Source organism: Salvelinus namaycush, chromosome 37 (assembly GCF_016432855.1).
Source record: "Salvelinus namaycush isolate Seneca chromosome 37, SaNama_1.0, whole genome shotgun sequence".
NCBI classification, from domain to species: domain Eukaryota; kingdom Metazoa; phylum Chordata; class Actinopteri; order Salmoniformes; family Salmonidae; genus Salvelinus; species Salvelinus namaycush.
Window position 1 is genome coordinate 9,945,117 of NC_052343.1, and position 15,388 is coordinate 9,960,504.

Here is a 15,388-nt window from a genome sequence, read left to right on the forward strand (position 1 = left end):
CTCCTTGGTCATGTGACCTACTGGACTCAAACAAGGTGCAGAATGTCCACTGACTACCCTTCTATATTGCACACCCTTTAGTTTGTCCATTTTCATTTTACATGAATTTCTCAAACATTCACATTTCAATAGCTCCTTGGTCATGTGACCTACTGACTTCAAACACGATTCAGAATGCACAGTCGTGGCCAATAGTTTTGAGAAATATTAATTTTCACGTTTTTTGCTTCAGTGTCTTTAGATATTTGTCAAACGTTACTATGGAATACTGAAGTATAATTACAAGCATTTCATAAGTGTCAAAGGCTTTTATTTACAATTACATGAAGTTGATGCAAAGAGTCAATATTTGCAGTGTTGACCCTTCTTTTTCAAGGCCTCTGCAATCCGCACTGGCATGCTGTCAATTAACTTCTGGGCCACATCCTGACTGATGGCAGCCCATTCTTGCATAATCAATGCTTGGAGTTTGTCAGAATTTGTGGGTTTTTGTTTGGCCACCTGCCTCTTGAGGATTGACCACAAGTTCTCAATGGGATTAAGGTCTGGGGAGTTTCCTGGTCATGGACCCAAAATATCGATGTTTTGTTCCCCGAGCCATTTAGTTATCACTTTTGCCTTATGGCAAGGTGCTCCATTATGCTGGAAAAGGCATTGTTCGTCACCAAACTGTTCCTGGATGGTTGGGAGAAGTTGCTCTCAGAGGATGTGTTGGTACCATTCTTTATTCATGGATGTGTTCTTAGGCAAAATTGTGTGGTTGAGAAGCAACCCCACACATAAATGGTCTCAGGATGCTTTACTGTTGGCATGTTACAGGACTGGTGGTAGCGCTCACCAAACAATCGGAAAGGGGATTCATCAGAGAAAATGACTTTACCCCAGTCCTCAGCAGTCCAATCCCTGTACCTTTTGCAGAATATCAGTCTGTCCCTGATGTTTTTCCTGGAGAGAAGTGGCTTCTTTGCTGCCCTTCTTGACACCAGGCCATCCTCCAAAAGTCTTCACCTCACTGTGCATTCAGATGCACTCATACCTGCCTGCTGCCATTCCTGAGCAAGCTCTGTACTGGTGGTGCCCCGATCCCGCAGCTGAATCAACTTTAGGAGACGGTCCTGGCGCTTGCTGGACTTTCTTGGGCGCCCTGAAGCCTTCTTCACAACAATTGAACCACTCTCCTTGAAGTTCTTGATGATCCGATAAATGGTTGATTTAGGTGCAATCTTACTGGCAGCAATATCCTTGCCTGTGAAGCCCTTTTTGTGCAAAGCAATGATGATGGCACGTGTTTCCTTGAGCAGGTAACCATGATTGACAGAGCAAGAACAATGATTCCAAGCACCACCCTCCTTTTGAAGCTTCCAGTCTGTTATTCGAACTCAATCAGCATGACAGAGTGATCTCCAGCCTTGTCCTCGTCAACACTCACACCTGTGTTAATGAAAGAATCACTGACATGATGTCAGCTGGTCCTTTTGTGGCAGGGCTGAAATGCAGTGGAAATGTTTTTGGGGGATTCAGTTCATTTGCATGGCAAAGAGGGAATTTGCAATTAATTGCAATTCATCCGATCACTCTTCATAACATTCTGGAGTATATGCAAATTGCCGCCATACAAACTGAGGCAGCAGACTTCGTGACACAAATATACATTTTCATTCTCAAAACTTTTGGCCACGACTGTACACTCAGTGGGCCTGCAAATGCTTTAGTTTGTCCATTTTCATCTCACGCAATTTTACATGAATTTCCAATGACACTAATTTCAATAGCTCCTTGGTCATGTGACCTACTGACCTCAAACAAGGTTCAGAATGTCCACTTACTACCCTTTTTATATTGCACACCCTTTAGTTTGTCCATTTTCATCTCACACGTTTTTTACATTAATTAGCCTGCTCTGCCCTTCTGAAGGACAGTGTCACTCACACACCTATTCACTTGGGCCTTCTCCCTGGGGCCTTCCTGACCTCCATGCAGGCCCCCATTGACCTGGTGACCTCTGACTCCTGGCCTCTAGGTCTACACACTCCCTGCCCGCCCACCTGCCTGCCCTCTCCCTGGACCTGAGAGTGTATAGCTTACTCCCTGGAACTACAGACATCCAGGCCTCCACACCTACTCTCCCTACCCGGTCAACACCCCTCTCCCTTGGCCTTAGAGTATAGCTTACTCCCTGGAATTACTAAGACGTCTATGTCCCGCTGTCAGGAACCATGTGCACCTGGTGACCCGCCCGCTTTTATCCGCTCAGAGACTAAGTCTCCAACCCAACCTCCACAGCCTGAGTGCTGCCCCCAGCCCCTGAATCTGGCCGCCCTTGCTCGGACTCTGAGTGCCCCCTGCCTTGGGGGAGGCCTCCTCGTGCACCTGGTGACCATTTGACTTCCACAGCTAACCTGACTCACAGTCCCACCAGAGGATGGGCCTGGGCGGATGGGCGACCACCACCTAGCCCCCTACCTATTCAGAGCCCAATGTCAATGTTTTATGCCTTCTACACACCTGCCTGGGCTCTCTCACACTCTGAGTCTGGCCCCTGGCCTTTCTGCTTTCACCTGGTAACCCGTAAGTAAAGGAGGAGGATGGTGGAGGAAGACGCCCTCTGTCCCCGACAAAAGCTTGGATGACTTTCAATAAATCGCAGCGAGTGAGCTGCACTGCTATGTACGAAACCGTGACCTAGAATCAGGTTGTCTACGAGTGATTTAGCATCAGGTTCCCCACAACCATGCGGTGTGCATCAGGAGAGGGGCGACAACTCCTCCGGCCGCACCCCAACCCCATCACGGACGGCCTTACTCACCTGCCAAAAGAGGCAGGCTATCCTGGGTCAACCGAAGAACCGCGGCGCTATGGTATCGTTACGTTTAAGGGGATTCTGACTTAAAGGCATTCAGTCATAATCCCACAGATGGTAGCTTCGCACCATTGGCTTCTCAGCCAAGCAAATACACCAAATGTAATTAGTCACGCCCTGTGGTATCATCAGAGGCTTTTCTGTCTTACAAACTGGACATCAGTTGCCGCTACTAACCTTCAGCGGACTTTAACTTTTACACCCAATCGACATCAAGTGCCAGCGCAATACTTATAGGCTTGAGAACCAAATACCCATTGCAGTATCTAGCGGCACTACCCACATCAGATGTAGGCCTCCCTCCCCAGACAAGCTGGAGATGCCTCTCCCCACTTTGTAGGGCATGAGCCAGATCCATGCAATGCCCTATTACTGCGGAGCCAATGGGTTTAGTCTCCGCCTCAAGTCTAGTGAGTGTAGAGGAGACCTCCCCACCTACAATGTGTGGGGCCGGTGAGCGCTGTAGCTGAGGAGATCCACGAGAAGGGCCCGGCGCGCATCCAGAGTTGCCGCCACCAACTGCTGGACCCAACTCCCCAAAGGTCCGCCTTCGGCCCTCCGACGGACACCACCCCGACGAACCCCCGCACGCAGCCCCTTGCGAGACCACGCATGAGAGACCGCAAGATGGGCCGCACAACGAACTTCCAATAGTGACGAGAGGAGGGCGACAGAGCGACTGCTCCCCCAGCCACAGCTCGAGCCCAGCCCTGCTTCGCACCCCAGTCCGACCGACCCATCCCTTAGAGCCAATCCTTATCCCGGATCTTTTTTGCCAACTTCCCTTAACTACATTGTTATAACATGCCAGAGGCTGTTCACCTTGGAGACCTGCTGTGAATATGGGTACGGCCCGGTGTGAGATTTACACCCTCTCCCCCAGATTTTCAAGGGCCAGGGAGAGCTCACCGGACGCAGCCGAAACCGCAAGGCTTTCCAGTGCTTGGACCCCTCTCTCGGGGCGAACCAATTCCAGGGCGCCCTGCCCTTCACAAAGAAAAGAGAACTCTCCCCGGGGCTCCCGCCAGCTTCTCCGGGATCGGTCGCGTTACTGCACTGGATGCCTTGTGGCACCCGTCTCTGCCAGTCCGTGTACATTCTGAAAGTAGTTTGAGGTCAGTAGGTCACATGACCAAGGAGCTATTGAAATTATGAAGTTAGAAAAATGTATGTAAAATCGTGTGAGATGAAAACTGAAGGGTGTGCAATGTGTAGGCCTACTGAGTGTACATTCTGAACCTTGTTTGAAGTCAGTAGGTCACATGACCAAGGAGCTATTTTAAATAATTTAAAATAGTGCAAGATGTAAATCGACAAAAAAGTGTGTGCAATGTGTGTCTATGCCATTTGGGTTAGCTACAACCAGTTTTGAAAGTTTTAGGAGTAATGGTTAAAGAGCTATTGAAATTTGATCAATTAGATTTGTCACTATGTTGACGGTCCCTAACTGCTGTTGGTGGACGTAAGGAAAACTACAGGCGAATATCCAACCTGAATCTGGCTTTACTTCAGTTGTTTTGATTGGGATTCCTCAATCCCTTTCATACAGATGCTTACCCATAAAGTACCTTTTATTTTAGCTGGTTCAGATTTTTCACATCACTATCAGATATGAAAGATAAGAGATCCCTTTCAATGCAATGAACATAATAATAATGTAATCCAGGTGCATAACATTGAAACCAGAATAATTGTCTCCTAACTATGAAGTTTTCCCAGTTTGCCTGGCTACATAGATGGTGACAAAATATTGGCAGCCCAATAATTTGTTTCACATTTGTCAGATTTGATTCAATAGTAAATCAATTAAAAACCTTAATATAGGATACATAGTTGGGGTTAGAAAGCACCTCACCAAATGAATGTCAGTATACATGTATGTCTCAGGGTGTAAAGCAACAGGTTATTTTGGATCTGGGTTGAGCGTGCAGTGTGAAGCAGAAACCGAACACAAAGGACAGCTTTGATAGATTTATTGTGGAAGACGGAATTCACCTGGGTGAAAATGGCTCCCGGCTGTTGTCATCAAACATTGGGAAGGTTGTTGGTCAACTAAATAGATATGAGGACAATATTAGCGTTACATGTAAGTCAGTGTTTACCATCTCCTCATTGGTCACTGTGAGAGTTCCACATGTTGTATCTGAAAGTGGTGACATGCCAAATGGTGCTAACTGGAGAAATGTAATTGTTATTGCTGCTTTGTTTTCCTAATAGGTATAATCCAATCTTTGAGTATCCTCTTGTTCTGAAATCTCAAAGTTTTTAAACTCCGTATGATTTTTAATGCAGAAAAGGTTTGACATTTTTACATGTTAATATTGGTAGCTTATTACCTAAAATTGATAATGTCAAGATCTGGGCCTCACAGGCAGACCCTGATATTTGTATTGTATCTGAGACTTGGTTAACTGGTAAAACCCTGGACTCTGATGTTGCTATAGATGGTTACAATATGTTCATGGCTGTTAGGAAAGGCAAAGGTGGCGGTGTTGCTATTTACACAAAGAATCTTTCTTTCTCTGTTAAAGGCTACTTCTAGTCCTAAACTATTTGAATTGTTGGCTTTAAGTCTTCAGTTGTGTTCAAACTCAAGAATAACAGGTACAGGAATCTATCGTCCACCTTCTGCCAAGAAGTGTGTACTAAACGAACTCACTGATTTAATTGCCATTTTCATTACCCCAGAGGTGTTGATCGCTGGAGATTTTAATATTGCAGGGGGAATGCAGGATGCTGATTGTCTAAATGATTTTTGTACCAATCTAAATTTGACCCAGCTGATTACAAAGCCCACACGTCCAAACTTAAAGGACCCTACGAAGTTGACTTTAACCTCATATTTACAAATACTCCAGAGAAATATGCTTGGAGTGGGGTATTTGCTTTGGATATTATTGACCACTGTCCCATTGCATGTGTCAGGGATATACGGATGCTTCGATCCAAACCTCATTTTATCAACAAGATACATTTTTAACATTTCAATGAACAGGCCTTTTTTTTTTTTTTTTACCTTTTATTTGGGTGACTTTGATTGTATTGCATCTATACCTGACCCAGAGTTGTCTCTGAACCACTTCTCAAATGTTTTCAATTGTATTGTAGTTAAACATGCTCCCTTTAAAAAATGTGAATACAAAATTGCCCTTGGTTCAGTCCAGAGCTATCTTAAGTCATATAAAACAGAGATGCTGCCTGGGCCAAAGCTAGATTCACAGACTCGGGCCCGGACTGGCAGTCGTTTAGGCAGTTGAGAAGTCTGTGTGTAAAACTAGTTTTTAAAAAAAAAGCAACATCTGATTATTATGTTAATACACTATCTGAATGTACGGGGAACCAAGCTACATTTTGGAAAGCTGTTAATTCACTGAAGGGTTGTATCTCCTCTTCTCTCCCCAATAAATTCATTTAGATTCTGGCCCTTTTACTGACAAAATTGATATCATTAATGGATTTAATCACAATTTTATCTCTGCAGGCTTTATATTTGAATGTATTTCAAAGGCAGCTCTTGAAAAGAGTAGTTTGGATGTAGATGGTGAAAATCTATTGAATGATACTGAACATGCTGGTCAGGAGTTTTCTTTTCGGGAAATTCACTGATAAAGAAGTCCTGGATGCTTTGTTAACATTAGACCAAAGAAAATCCACAGGGGCTGATCATTTGGATCCTGGTCTGCTTAAGTGTGCAGCACCCCTTATTGCTGGCTCAGTAAACCACATTTTTTATTTAACATTGTTATCAGGAAGTATTCCAAAAGCTTGGAAATCTGCCACTTCATAAGGGTGGGGATGCAAAATATCTTGACAACTATCGCCCCATTTCAAGACTCATTGTTTAGCTAAAATTCTTGAATCCTTGGTTCATGTACAACTTCGTTCCTTTTTATCTGATAATTGTTTTCTTAATATAAACCAATCCGGGTTTAGGCCTGGGCATAGTACTACCACAGCAACCACGCTAGTTGTTAATGATCTTGTCAATGCCTTGGATGATAAAAAGAGCTGTGCTGCCTTGTTTATTGATCTGTCAAAGGCGTTCAACACTGTTGATCATTCTGTTTTGCTGAAGAAATGACCAAGAGTAGGCCTGGGATATAGAGCCTGTTTATGGTTTCAGGATTATCTTAGCGACAAAACTCAGGCCATCTTCATAGATGGGGTTAAATCAGAATTTCTTGATTCAAAAACGTGTTCCTCAGGGTTTGATTTTGGGTCCATTATTGTTCACTTTGTATATTAATGAATAGGAAACACTGTTAATTCTCTTAGCATTCATCTCTATGCAGATGACACAGTTTTGTATTCCTGTGCCACCTCAGTGCAGCAGGCCATTCGTGAACTTCAACATAACTTTGATTCAATTCAGAAATCACTTACAGATCTTAAATTAGTGTTAAATACAAGTAAAACCAAGCTCATCCAGTTCTCTAGGTCACGAAATGTTGACCCTGAGGACCTGCATATGTGCGCTATAAATGGAGCACAAATTGAGCTTGATTTTCAACATAAGTACCTGGGTGTCTGGATTGATGACAAGTTGTCCTTCGTAACGCATATAAAAAATCTGACTAAGAAGCTAAGATTGTTTTTTTTATATCGAAATAAATCATGCATTAGTATTAAAAATAGGAGAAAGATTGTTCAAGCAATAGCTGTCTTAACCATCACCTAAGGGGTGGGGGACAAATTTGACCAAACCTATCACCTGAGGGGTGGGGGACAAATTTGACCAAACCTATCTCCTCTCTTGACGATCGCTGTAAAAACACAAAAGGGGAGAGAGAAAATAACATTGAGCCATAAAAGTTTAGCAATTTTATTAGTTGTAGCTGTTTTAATAAATACATTAGCATTTTATTGTATAGAATGTTGTGGTTAGATTATGATATAAAATAGAGAATAGCCTTTCTAATTATAACTTGATATTTTAAAGAGGTCATAAAATCTGGATAAGAGGACCCTTAAACTATTAATCTTAAATTGTGTACATACCGTTCAATCTTGCGATAACAGAAACAGATTCCCAACACTGACACGAGGCCAATCCCAGCACAGAAGACCACTATGGATAAACATAAACTTAGCAAAAAAAGAAATGACCCTGTCTTTCAAAGATAATTAATTAAATAACTTCAAAGATCTTCGTTGTAAGGGGTTTAAACACTGTTTCCCATGCTTGTTCAATGAACCATAAACAATTAATGAACATGCACCTGTGGAACGGACATTAAGACACTAACAGCTTACAGACTGTAGGCAATTAAGGTCACAGTTATGAAAAATTAGGACACTGAAGAGGCCTTTCTGCTGACTCTGAAAAACACCAAAAGAAAGATGCCCAGGGTCCCTGCTCAACTGCGTGAACGTGCCTTAGGCATGCTGCAAGGAGGCATGAGGACTGCAGATGTGGCCAGGGCAATAAATTGCCATGTCTGTACTGTGAGACGCCAAAGACAGCACTTCAGGGAGACAGGATGGACAGCTGATCGTCCTCGCAGTGGCAGACCACGTGTAACAACACCTGCACAGAATCGGTACATCCGAACATCACACCTGCGGGACAGGTACAGGAATGCAACAACAACTGCCCGAGTTACACCAGGAACGCACAATCCCTCCATCAGTGCTCAGACTGTCCGCAATAAGCTGAGAGAAGCTGGACTGAGGGCTTGTAGGCCTGTTTGTAAGGCAGGTCCTCACTAGACATCACCAACAACAACGTCGCTCACCTATGGGCACAAACCCACCGTTGCTGGACCAGACAGTACTGGCAAAATGTGCTCTTCATTGACGAGTCGTGGTTTTGTCTCACCAGGGGTGATGGTCGGATTCGCGTTTATCGTCAAAGGAATGAGCATTACACCGAGGCCTGTACTCTGGAGCGGGATCGATTTGGAGGTGGAGGGTCCGGCATGGTTTGGGGTGGCGTGTCACAGCATCATCGGACTGCGCTTGTTGTCATTTCAGGCAATCTCAACGCTGTGCGTTACAGGGAAGACATCCTCCTCCCTCATGTGGTACCCTTCCTGCAGTCTCATCCTGACATGACCCTCCAGCATGACAATGCCATACTGCTCGTTCTGTGCGTGATTTCCTGCAAGACAGGAATGTCAGTGTTCTGCCATGGCCAGCGAAGAGCCCGGATCTCAATCCCATTGAGCACGTCTGGATCGGAGGGTGAGGGCTAGGGCCATTCCCCCCAGAAATGTCTGGGAACTTGCAGGTGCCTTGGTGGAAGAGTGGGGTAACATCTAACAGCAAGAACTGGCAAATCTGGTGCAGTCCACGAGGAGGAGACGCACTGCAGTACTTAATGCAGTGGGTGGCCACACCAAATACTGACTGTTACTTTTGATTTTGACCCCCCCCCCCCCCCCCCCTCCCTTTGTTCAGGGACACATTATTCCATTTCGGTTAGTCACATGTCTGTGGAACTTGTTCAGTTTGTCTCAGTTGTTGAATCTTGTTATGTTCATACAAATATTTACACATAAATAAACGCAGTTGACAGTGAGAGGACGGTTCTTTTTTTGCTGACTTTATTTTCATACTTTTAAAAAACTACAAAATATATTTTGGTCTTGACATTCCCAACTCTAGTATCAAAAAATATAGGTAATTTGTGTTTATTCAAGTTACACAAAACACCAAAAATATATATTTTTTAAAACACTACTGGTACATAGATACATACCAATACCGGCAATCCTACCAGCGTTGAGGGTACCAGAAATCTCACCAGGGGTAAGGTCTTAGGGGATACAAAATCATATTTGATTTAGAAATATGGTATTGATCTTTATAGGTGAATATATCACTTTCTATTTTCTAACATCAATGTTTTAACAGATGTTTACCTGTTACACGATCAACAGTCTTCATCGCTGGGCAGTCTGTCATTAAAACAGTTAATGATTATAAACATCAATTGAGGGAAGGGTATTTAAATTACTTATTTATAGAATAACAAATCACATTTAAAAAAACAAAAGACAATATGCAACTGAAGATACATTTCCCATCCTGACAGTTGAATAGTAATGTTATATCAAAATCTGTTTTGTCACATTGCTTTAATTCACTATTGAGTCCTATTTTAGCCATATGTTATACTTACCAACCATAAAGATGTTTTTCAATCGGATGCCATCAACCTCCCAGTCGAGCAGCCCAGCTGCTTCCCAGCTGTCTGAGCAAAAGAGGATTATATCTCTATCAGGAAGACACAAAACACACCTCCGACTCTGAGGAGGTGGTGCAGAGGTGGTGGAACAACTTGTGAGGTTTTCCATGGGGTTACTTCTCTGATACACTATGGTGTCATTCGATCCATATATTGTCTGCACTTTTGCACATCTGTCGTCATTGCAGGCTGAACAGCTTCCTGAGATAACACGAAAAGGAGGCATGGATGAACACAAAGGCAGCAAGTAGGAACATTAAAATGAACACATTTGGAATATTACATTTTCCTCAGGAGGTTGATCATATAGATGGATTTAACTTTAAAATCTCCATGACATTTTTATTGATGGATTTGAAAATAATAGTAAAATGCCACACAACTAAAAATCTGTGGTTGCTTAGTTGTTTAAAGCAGTACATATCTCATACAGGGTGGGAAAGAGACATAGGGAGAGGGTGAAACAGATGAAGTGAGAGAATGCCTCTACTAGTATAAACTGATCACACATCCTCACTTACAGGAGTTTTCCTGAGAGAGTGTTCCACTTGCTGCATGTGTGTCAGTCAAGTTGAGCTCATTACATGACTGGCTGCTCTATCAATCTAAACACACATCAGAATGTATAGAGCTTTTCACTGCAAAAATAATCTCTAAACATTTAAAGAGCAAACGGATAAAAAGGCAGAGCTCACCATCAGAGTCTTGAATTAGTGCAGTGACGATTAAGACCTGAAGAAACACTGGAAACACAGGACATTATGGTTATTTTTTTTTGTTTTCATTGTTGTAACAATCACCAAAAGCACCTATTTTGTTCAACGTTATTGATTTCAACACAAGCTGAACATGAATGAATTGAAAAAGTATCAGAAGTACTGCAAACACAGTGTACTGTTTGACAGAGTGATAGACTGTTTCATCAACGTGAAAGAGAGGAGGATGGCATTGGTGTTTCTCTACAAGTAGGGTGAGTCAACATGTCTTTTTCTACTTGCACGAGCACACAGAAATCCAAACCATTGACAGCCACATGATATTTAGCTTACGTTAATTGGACTAAATTGTTTTTGATATCTTTTAGTTGTCACTGTATTAGACTAAGCATAGGTGATTTGATGAGGTTGAAGTTGAAATGGTGCTGGAAGAGTGGAGGCAGCTCCTGTTTTCTTCGCGACTTGCGGTAACTTTCCGTGGTTCTAAATCAATAGTTGTTTAGTGGTCAGACGATTTCGGAAACATTAACTTGCTTGACCATGCTGTAGATCATGTAACTGTTTGTTAAATGCAATATGCTTGCTTTGTGGACTTCACTGGACAGAGGTTGCTCTCTGGTTTTGTGATGAAACAAAGGTGTGTTTAAAAAAAATTCTGCCACTGTCTTCTTATTGTCTCGGCCTTAGGCCTATATATCACGGTCGCAAGGCATATGAACTAACAGGTTATAGAATAAAAACGCAAGTATCACAACACATGGCGTGGCTTCCCCAGTGATTTTTACCCACGCACCGCTACTGCAAACACGTAACAATTCAAGTGAAAGGAAAAATAAATACCAGTATATTTCACATGCTCCATCCCAGCCCCTCTTCTTCTGTAAAAGGTCATTTTCATTTGTTGACGAGGAGCTGCAAGTTCACTCACACACTGGGTAACAGGAAGTCGCTGGGTGACAGGAAGTGGGAGGCCTTTCGACTCCTGACTTTGAGCCATGGTTAATTTAAGATTTGGGGCCTCTTCATCTCTTCTATAGGTAGCAATGTTCCATTTTGCCTCTCTCTTGTACCCTGTTACACCCCCATTTTGGATTGGTGATCCCCTGAAGACTCATACATTTTCTTCACCACTGTAGAGACACATCCTGGGCGGGTAGATCTCTGGTCAGTCCCATGAGTGTAGAAATCATCCACGTGACCATTTTTCTTAACATGACCAGAGATAACTCAATGATCCTTAGGGCTTTCAGACACTTGCACGGGTAGATTAGCACAAGTAACAGGCACTCCTGGTGTCCTGTAGCTGTTGAGTCCTTTTATTCTCTCTGTTTTGCTAGGGATAGGCCTTACAAAACTGTCACTCTCAGCTTGATGTGGTGTTTTCTCAGGGTAATGATCAGTCCAGATGCTGTGCTGCATATCTGCTGAGAAGCCAGCACAAAGACATTGAATCAATACAAAGACATTGAAACAATTTATCATCTGGGTTAACCTGCCATGGTCAATGCCAATCCATGATATAAGCAAACGTGTGTGTGCACACACAGACGAGTTATTTGTAGTCTTACCCACTTTCCTGAGCATGCTGCAATGATCCACCTGTGGGGTAAATGAAAACAGTAATTGTGAATCATTATCGTGACGTTGGGAAAACGTAAATAGGTGCCTGGAGAATATGATGTAGGCCTAGTTAAATTCATCAGCTGTTAAATGCTTACACATTAATGATCTACTGCCAAATAACGCCAAGCAAAATAAAACGCTACGTTTTTGTAGAGTATGAGTTGCGTTATGGACCTTGTGATGTCTGAGGACAGGTCTTTTTTCTTTACTAGGCTAGTAACTATTGGAATTGTAAATGGCATGTCACACGTTATTGGAGTTACACGCGCCTTATCTAAAAAATAAAAATAAAATAAAAAAAATCTAAAAGAACAGGTCAAGAGAAATAGCACAGGCTAATATAAATACCAAAGTCCTACTATAATAGCTTATATTTGACCAATTACACACACTAAATAGGATAACGATTAAGCTGAATTAACCATTAATCTTCCAAAATGTGATAATCATAAATGATGTCGATGACTCACCTGGCAAAATTGAAGTCGTATTAAAACTACGAGTTTAAGGCAGGCAAACATTTATTTAGGACTACCCAACGAAATACAGGCTATTCTGCACGGGCGACATAAAAAAAATGTAATGTTCCGTTTAGGCTATGCTTAATAGCATAATAGTATTCATTGCAATTGTTAGGGTTGCGTCAATTCTGACTGTCACCCAAGTTCATAGACATTGTTTTATGAAAGACGCCCTTAAACGTATTATTTTATGATCTTGGCTTATCATGCAACGCCCCCCCCCCCCCCCCCCACAAAAAAAATATAAAAAAATAGGCCTGTTTAGGCTATTCGATGCAGACTGAGATCCCCGCTGTGAAAATGTATAAACTTAGATTACATTGTAATATGCTAAAATAGGCTACTCTACACAGCATTATCAAAGACTATGATAACTAACCCCATACAGTTTTCACCTTTCCTCCGTGACCGTATTATCGGAGAACAATTATCGGGCTTCTGCGCGCAATATGTCTACAAAGTTCAGAAATAGCTTAGCAGGCCTTACTCAGCCCAACCGATACAGTTAAACTCCGGAACGTATAGACTATTCCGAGCACAATAATGAACATTAAAATCATACAAGTTAAGTTAGATGATATGTTTGAATGTAGACTTACTCAACTTTGTGATAATAATAAGCATTGTCGCGAAGTTTGAGTGAGCCCAGTACGTGTCAGTTGTCAGGTGTCGCCTACAGTATGCTTTAACAAACTTTCAAGAAAATACACATGCTGGACTGGATAGTACCGGTATGATCCTTATATAAAGAGTGATTGAACTTAATTGAAATTTGAGAAACATCTCCTCCTGGTGCTTCAAATGTGCATGGGCATAATAGTCCTATTCATATTAGCCTAAAAATAAAGCTGTATTACATATAGAAAACCGGTTCTAAAGGGCTCTTCTACAGGGGCAAGGGTTCATTCTCTTTGGAATAAAGGCTTCTAAACTTTGTTGGGTGAAAAGGTTCTACCTGGAACCATAAAGGGTTCTTCTACATGGACAAGTTGAAGGACTCTTTATTGTTCTAGGTCAGGTATTCCCAAACTGGGGTACGCCAAATAAAAACGTGATTCACATTTAAACATATTTCACATCACATTTTCACAGTCCATTTTATATTTTCCAACGGGTGTTTTTTTTCTTGCCTGAGTAGCCTCGTTTCACTACCCAAAAATAAAATGAGCCATCTAGTGTTCAGCGAAATAATAACAACACAATGTGAAATAAAGGTAGTCTAGTCAAATAATTGATCCAATCACATTAACCGTAAATCTCTCGCGGGAATTCCACTAACCGTCCGTATGTAGGCAAACGTAGCTGCTGCTCATTCCGTTTTGTTTTAAAATGAATAATATATTTTTTTTAAGTAAGGCCCGCGTCCATAGAGACACATACCAGCTCTACTGGTAGTACTGCTACTACCAGCAGTACTACACCTGCACCTGTCGATGACACAAGTTGTTCTGCTTCCACGAGCACATCCAATGCTAGCATCAGTGATTCTACATTTGTTGTTAGCCCAGCTAGCATGAACACTGACAGTTGTGAATCTGATGCAGCCGAAGAGCTACTGCCCCCTTACATGGGAAAGCACCGAACAACACACCGGGACGTTGGACCATCGAAGAGGCATAAATATGATGAGAACTACATTGATTTGGGGTTCACTTATATTGGGAGTAGTGCCTTTCCTCAGCCACAGTGTGTTATATTTACAAAAGTATTATCTCACAACTCGATGAAACGTCCACTCTTGTGCAGACATTTAGAAACAAAACATGCCCATTTGAAAAATAAGCCACAGGAGTTGTTTGAGCGAGAATTAAGATTACTTTTGAGTAGTAAGACATGTATAAAAGCAACAGATACCTTTTAATAAGAAGGGTCTAGAAGCGTCTTATATGGTGAGCTACCAAGTGACTAGGACAGGCAAGCCTCATACTATTGTGGAGGACTTAATTGCTCCTGCTGCCACAGATATGGCTGGGACAATGCTGGGGGAAAAGGGCAAAAAAACTATACAGACAATGCCTTCATCAAACAACACTTTCACAACGCATCAGTGACATGGCAGGAGATGTTTTGAAAAAATTAATGTTTTGCATACAAGCCAGTGAATTCTATGCGTTAACAGCTGGATGAATCAACAGACGTGGCGGGCCTGGCACAGCTCCTGATATATGTCCGTTACGTTTATGGGGGGTCAATTAAGCAAACCACTGGAAACCAGGACAACAGGAGAGGATATTTTTTAAAGTACTGGACAGCTTTGTGACATCAAATGGACTTTAGTGGTATGTGTTGGTATCTGTACTTTTGGCACAAAAGCCATGACAAGGAGACATAGTGGAGTGGTAACTCGCGTGCAAGCAGTTGCTCCCGACGCCACTTGGGTACACTGCAGCATCCACCCAGAGGCTCTTGCTGCCAAGAGAATGCCTGACAGCTTGAAAGACGTTATGGACACTACAGTGAAAATGGTTAACTTTGTTAA

General features: G+C 42.4%; 1 protein-coding gene across 5 annotated transcripts; it reads right to left on the reverse strand.

Annotated features, from left to right (window-relative positions):
• Nucleotides 1–4,818: 4,818 nt before the first annotated feature.
• LOC120031518 lies at nucleotides 4,819–13,634 on the reverse strand. Of its 5 annotated transcripts, XM_038977301.1 has the most exons (10): nucleotides 13,509–13,634; nucleotides 12,334–12,364; nucleotides 11,606–12,189; nucleotides 10,745–10,792; nucleotides 9,984–10,250; nucleotides 9,724–9,759; nucleotides 9,561–9,617; nucleotides 7,859–7,928; nucleotides 7,572–7,623; nucleotides 4,819–4,912 (listed from the first exon to the last, which is right to left on the reverse strand). In XM_038977301.1, exons 3-9 carry the CDS (start codon nucleotides 11,760–11,762, stop codon nucleotides 7,602–7,604), a joined length of 657 nt encoding a protein of 218 aa, XP_038833229.1. In that variant the 5' UTR covers nucleotides 11,763–12,189; nucleotides 12,334–12,364; nucleotides 13,509–13,634; the 3' UTR covers nucleotides 4,819–4,912; nucleotides 7,572–7,601. The 5 variants fall into 5 exon arrangements, with proteins under 5 accessions (XP_038833229.1, XP_038833228.1, XP_038833227.1 ...); XM_038977300.1 differs by lacking the exon at nucleotides 4,819–4,912 and having other exon boundaries at nucleotides 5,859–7,623; nucleotides 11,606–12,186; XM_038977299.1 differs by lacking the exon at nucleotides 4,819–4,912 and having other exon boundaries at nucleotides 5,859–7,623.
• Nucleotides 13,635–15,388: the final 1,754 nt, after the last annotated feature.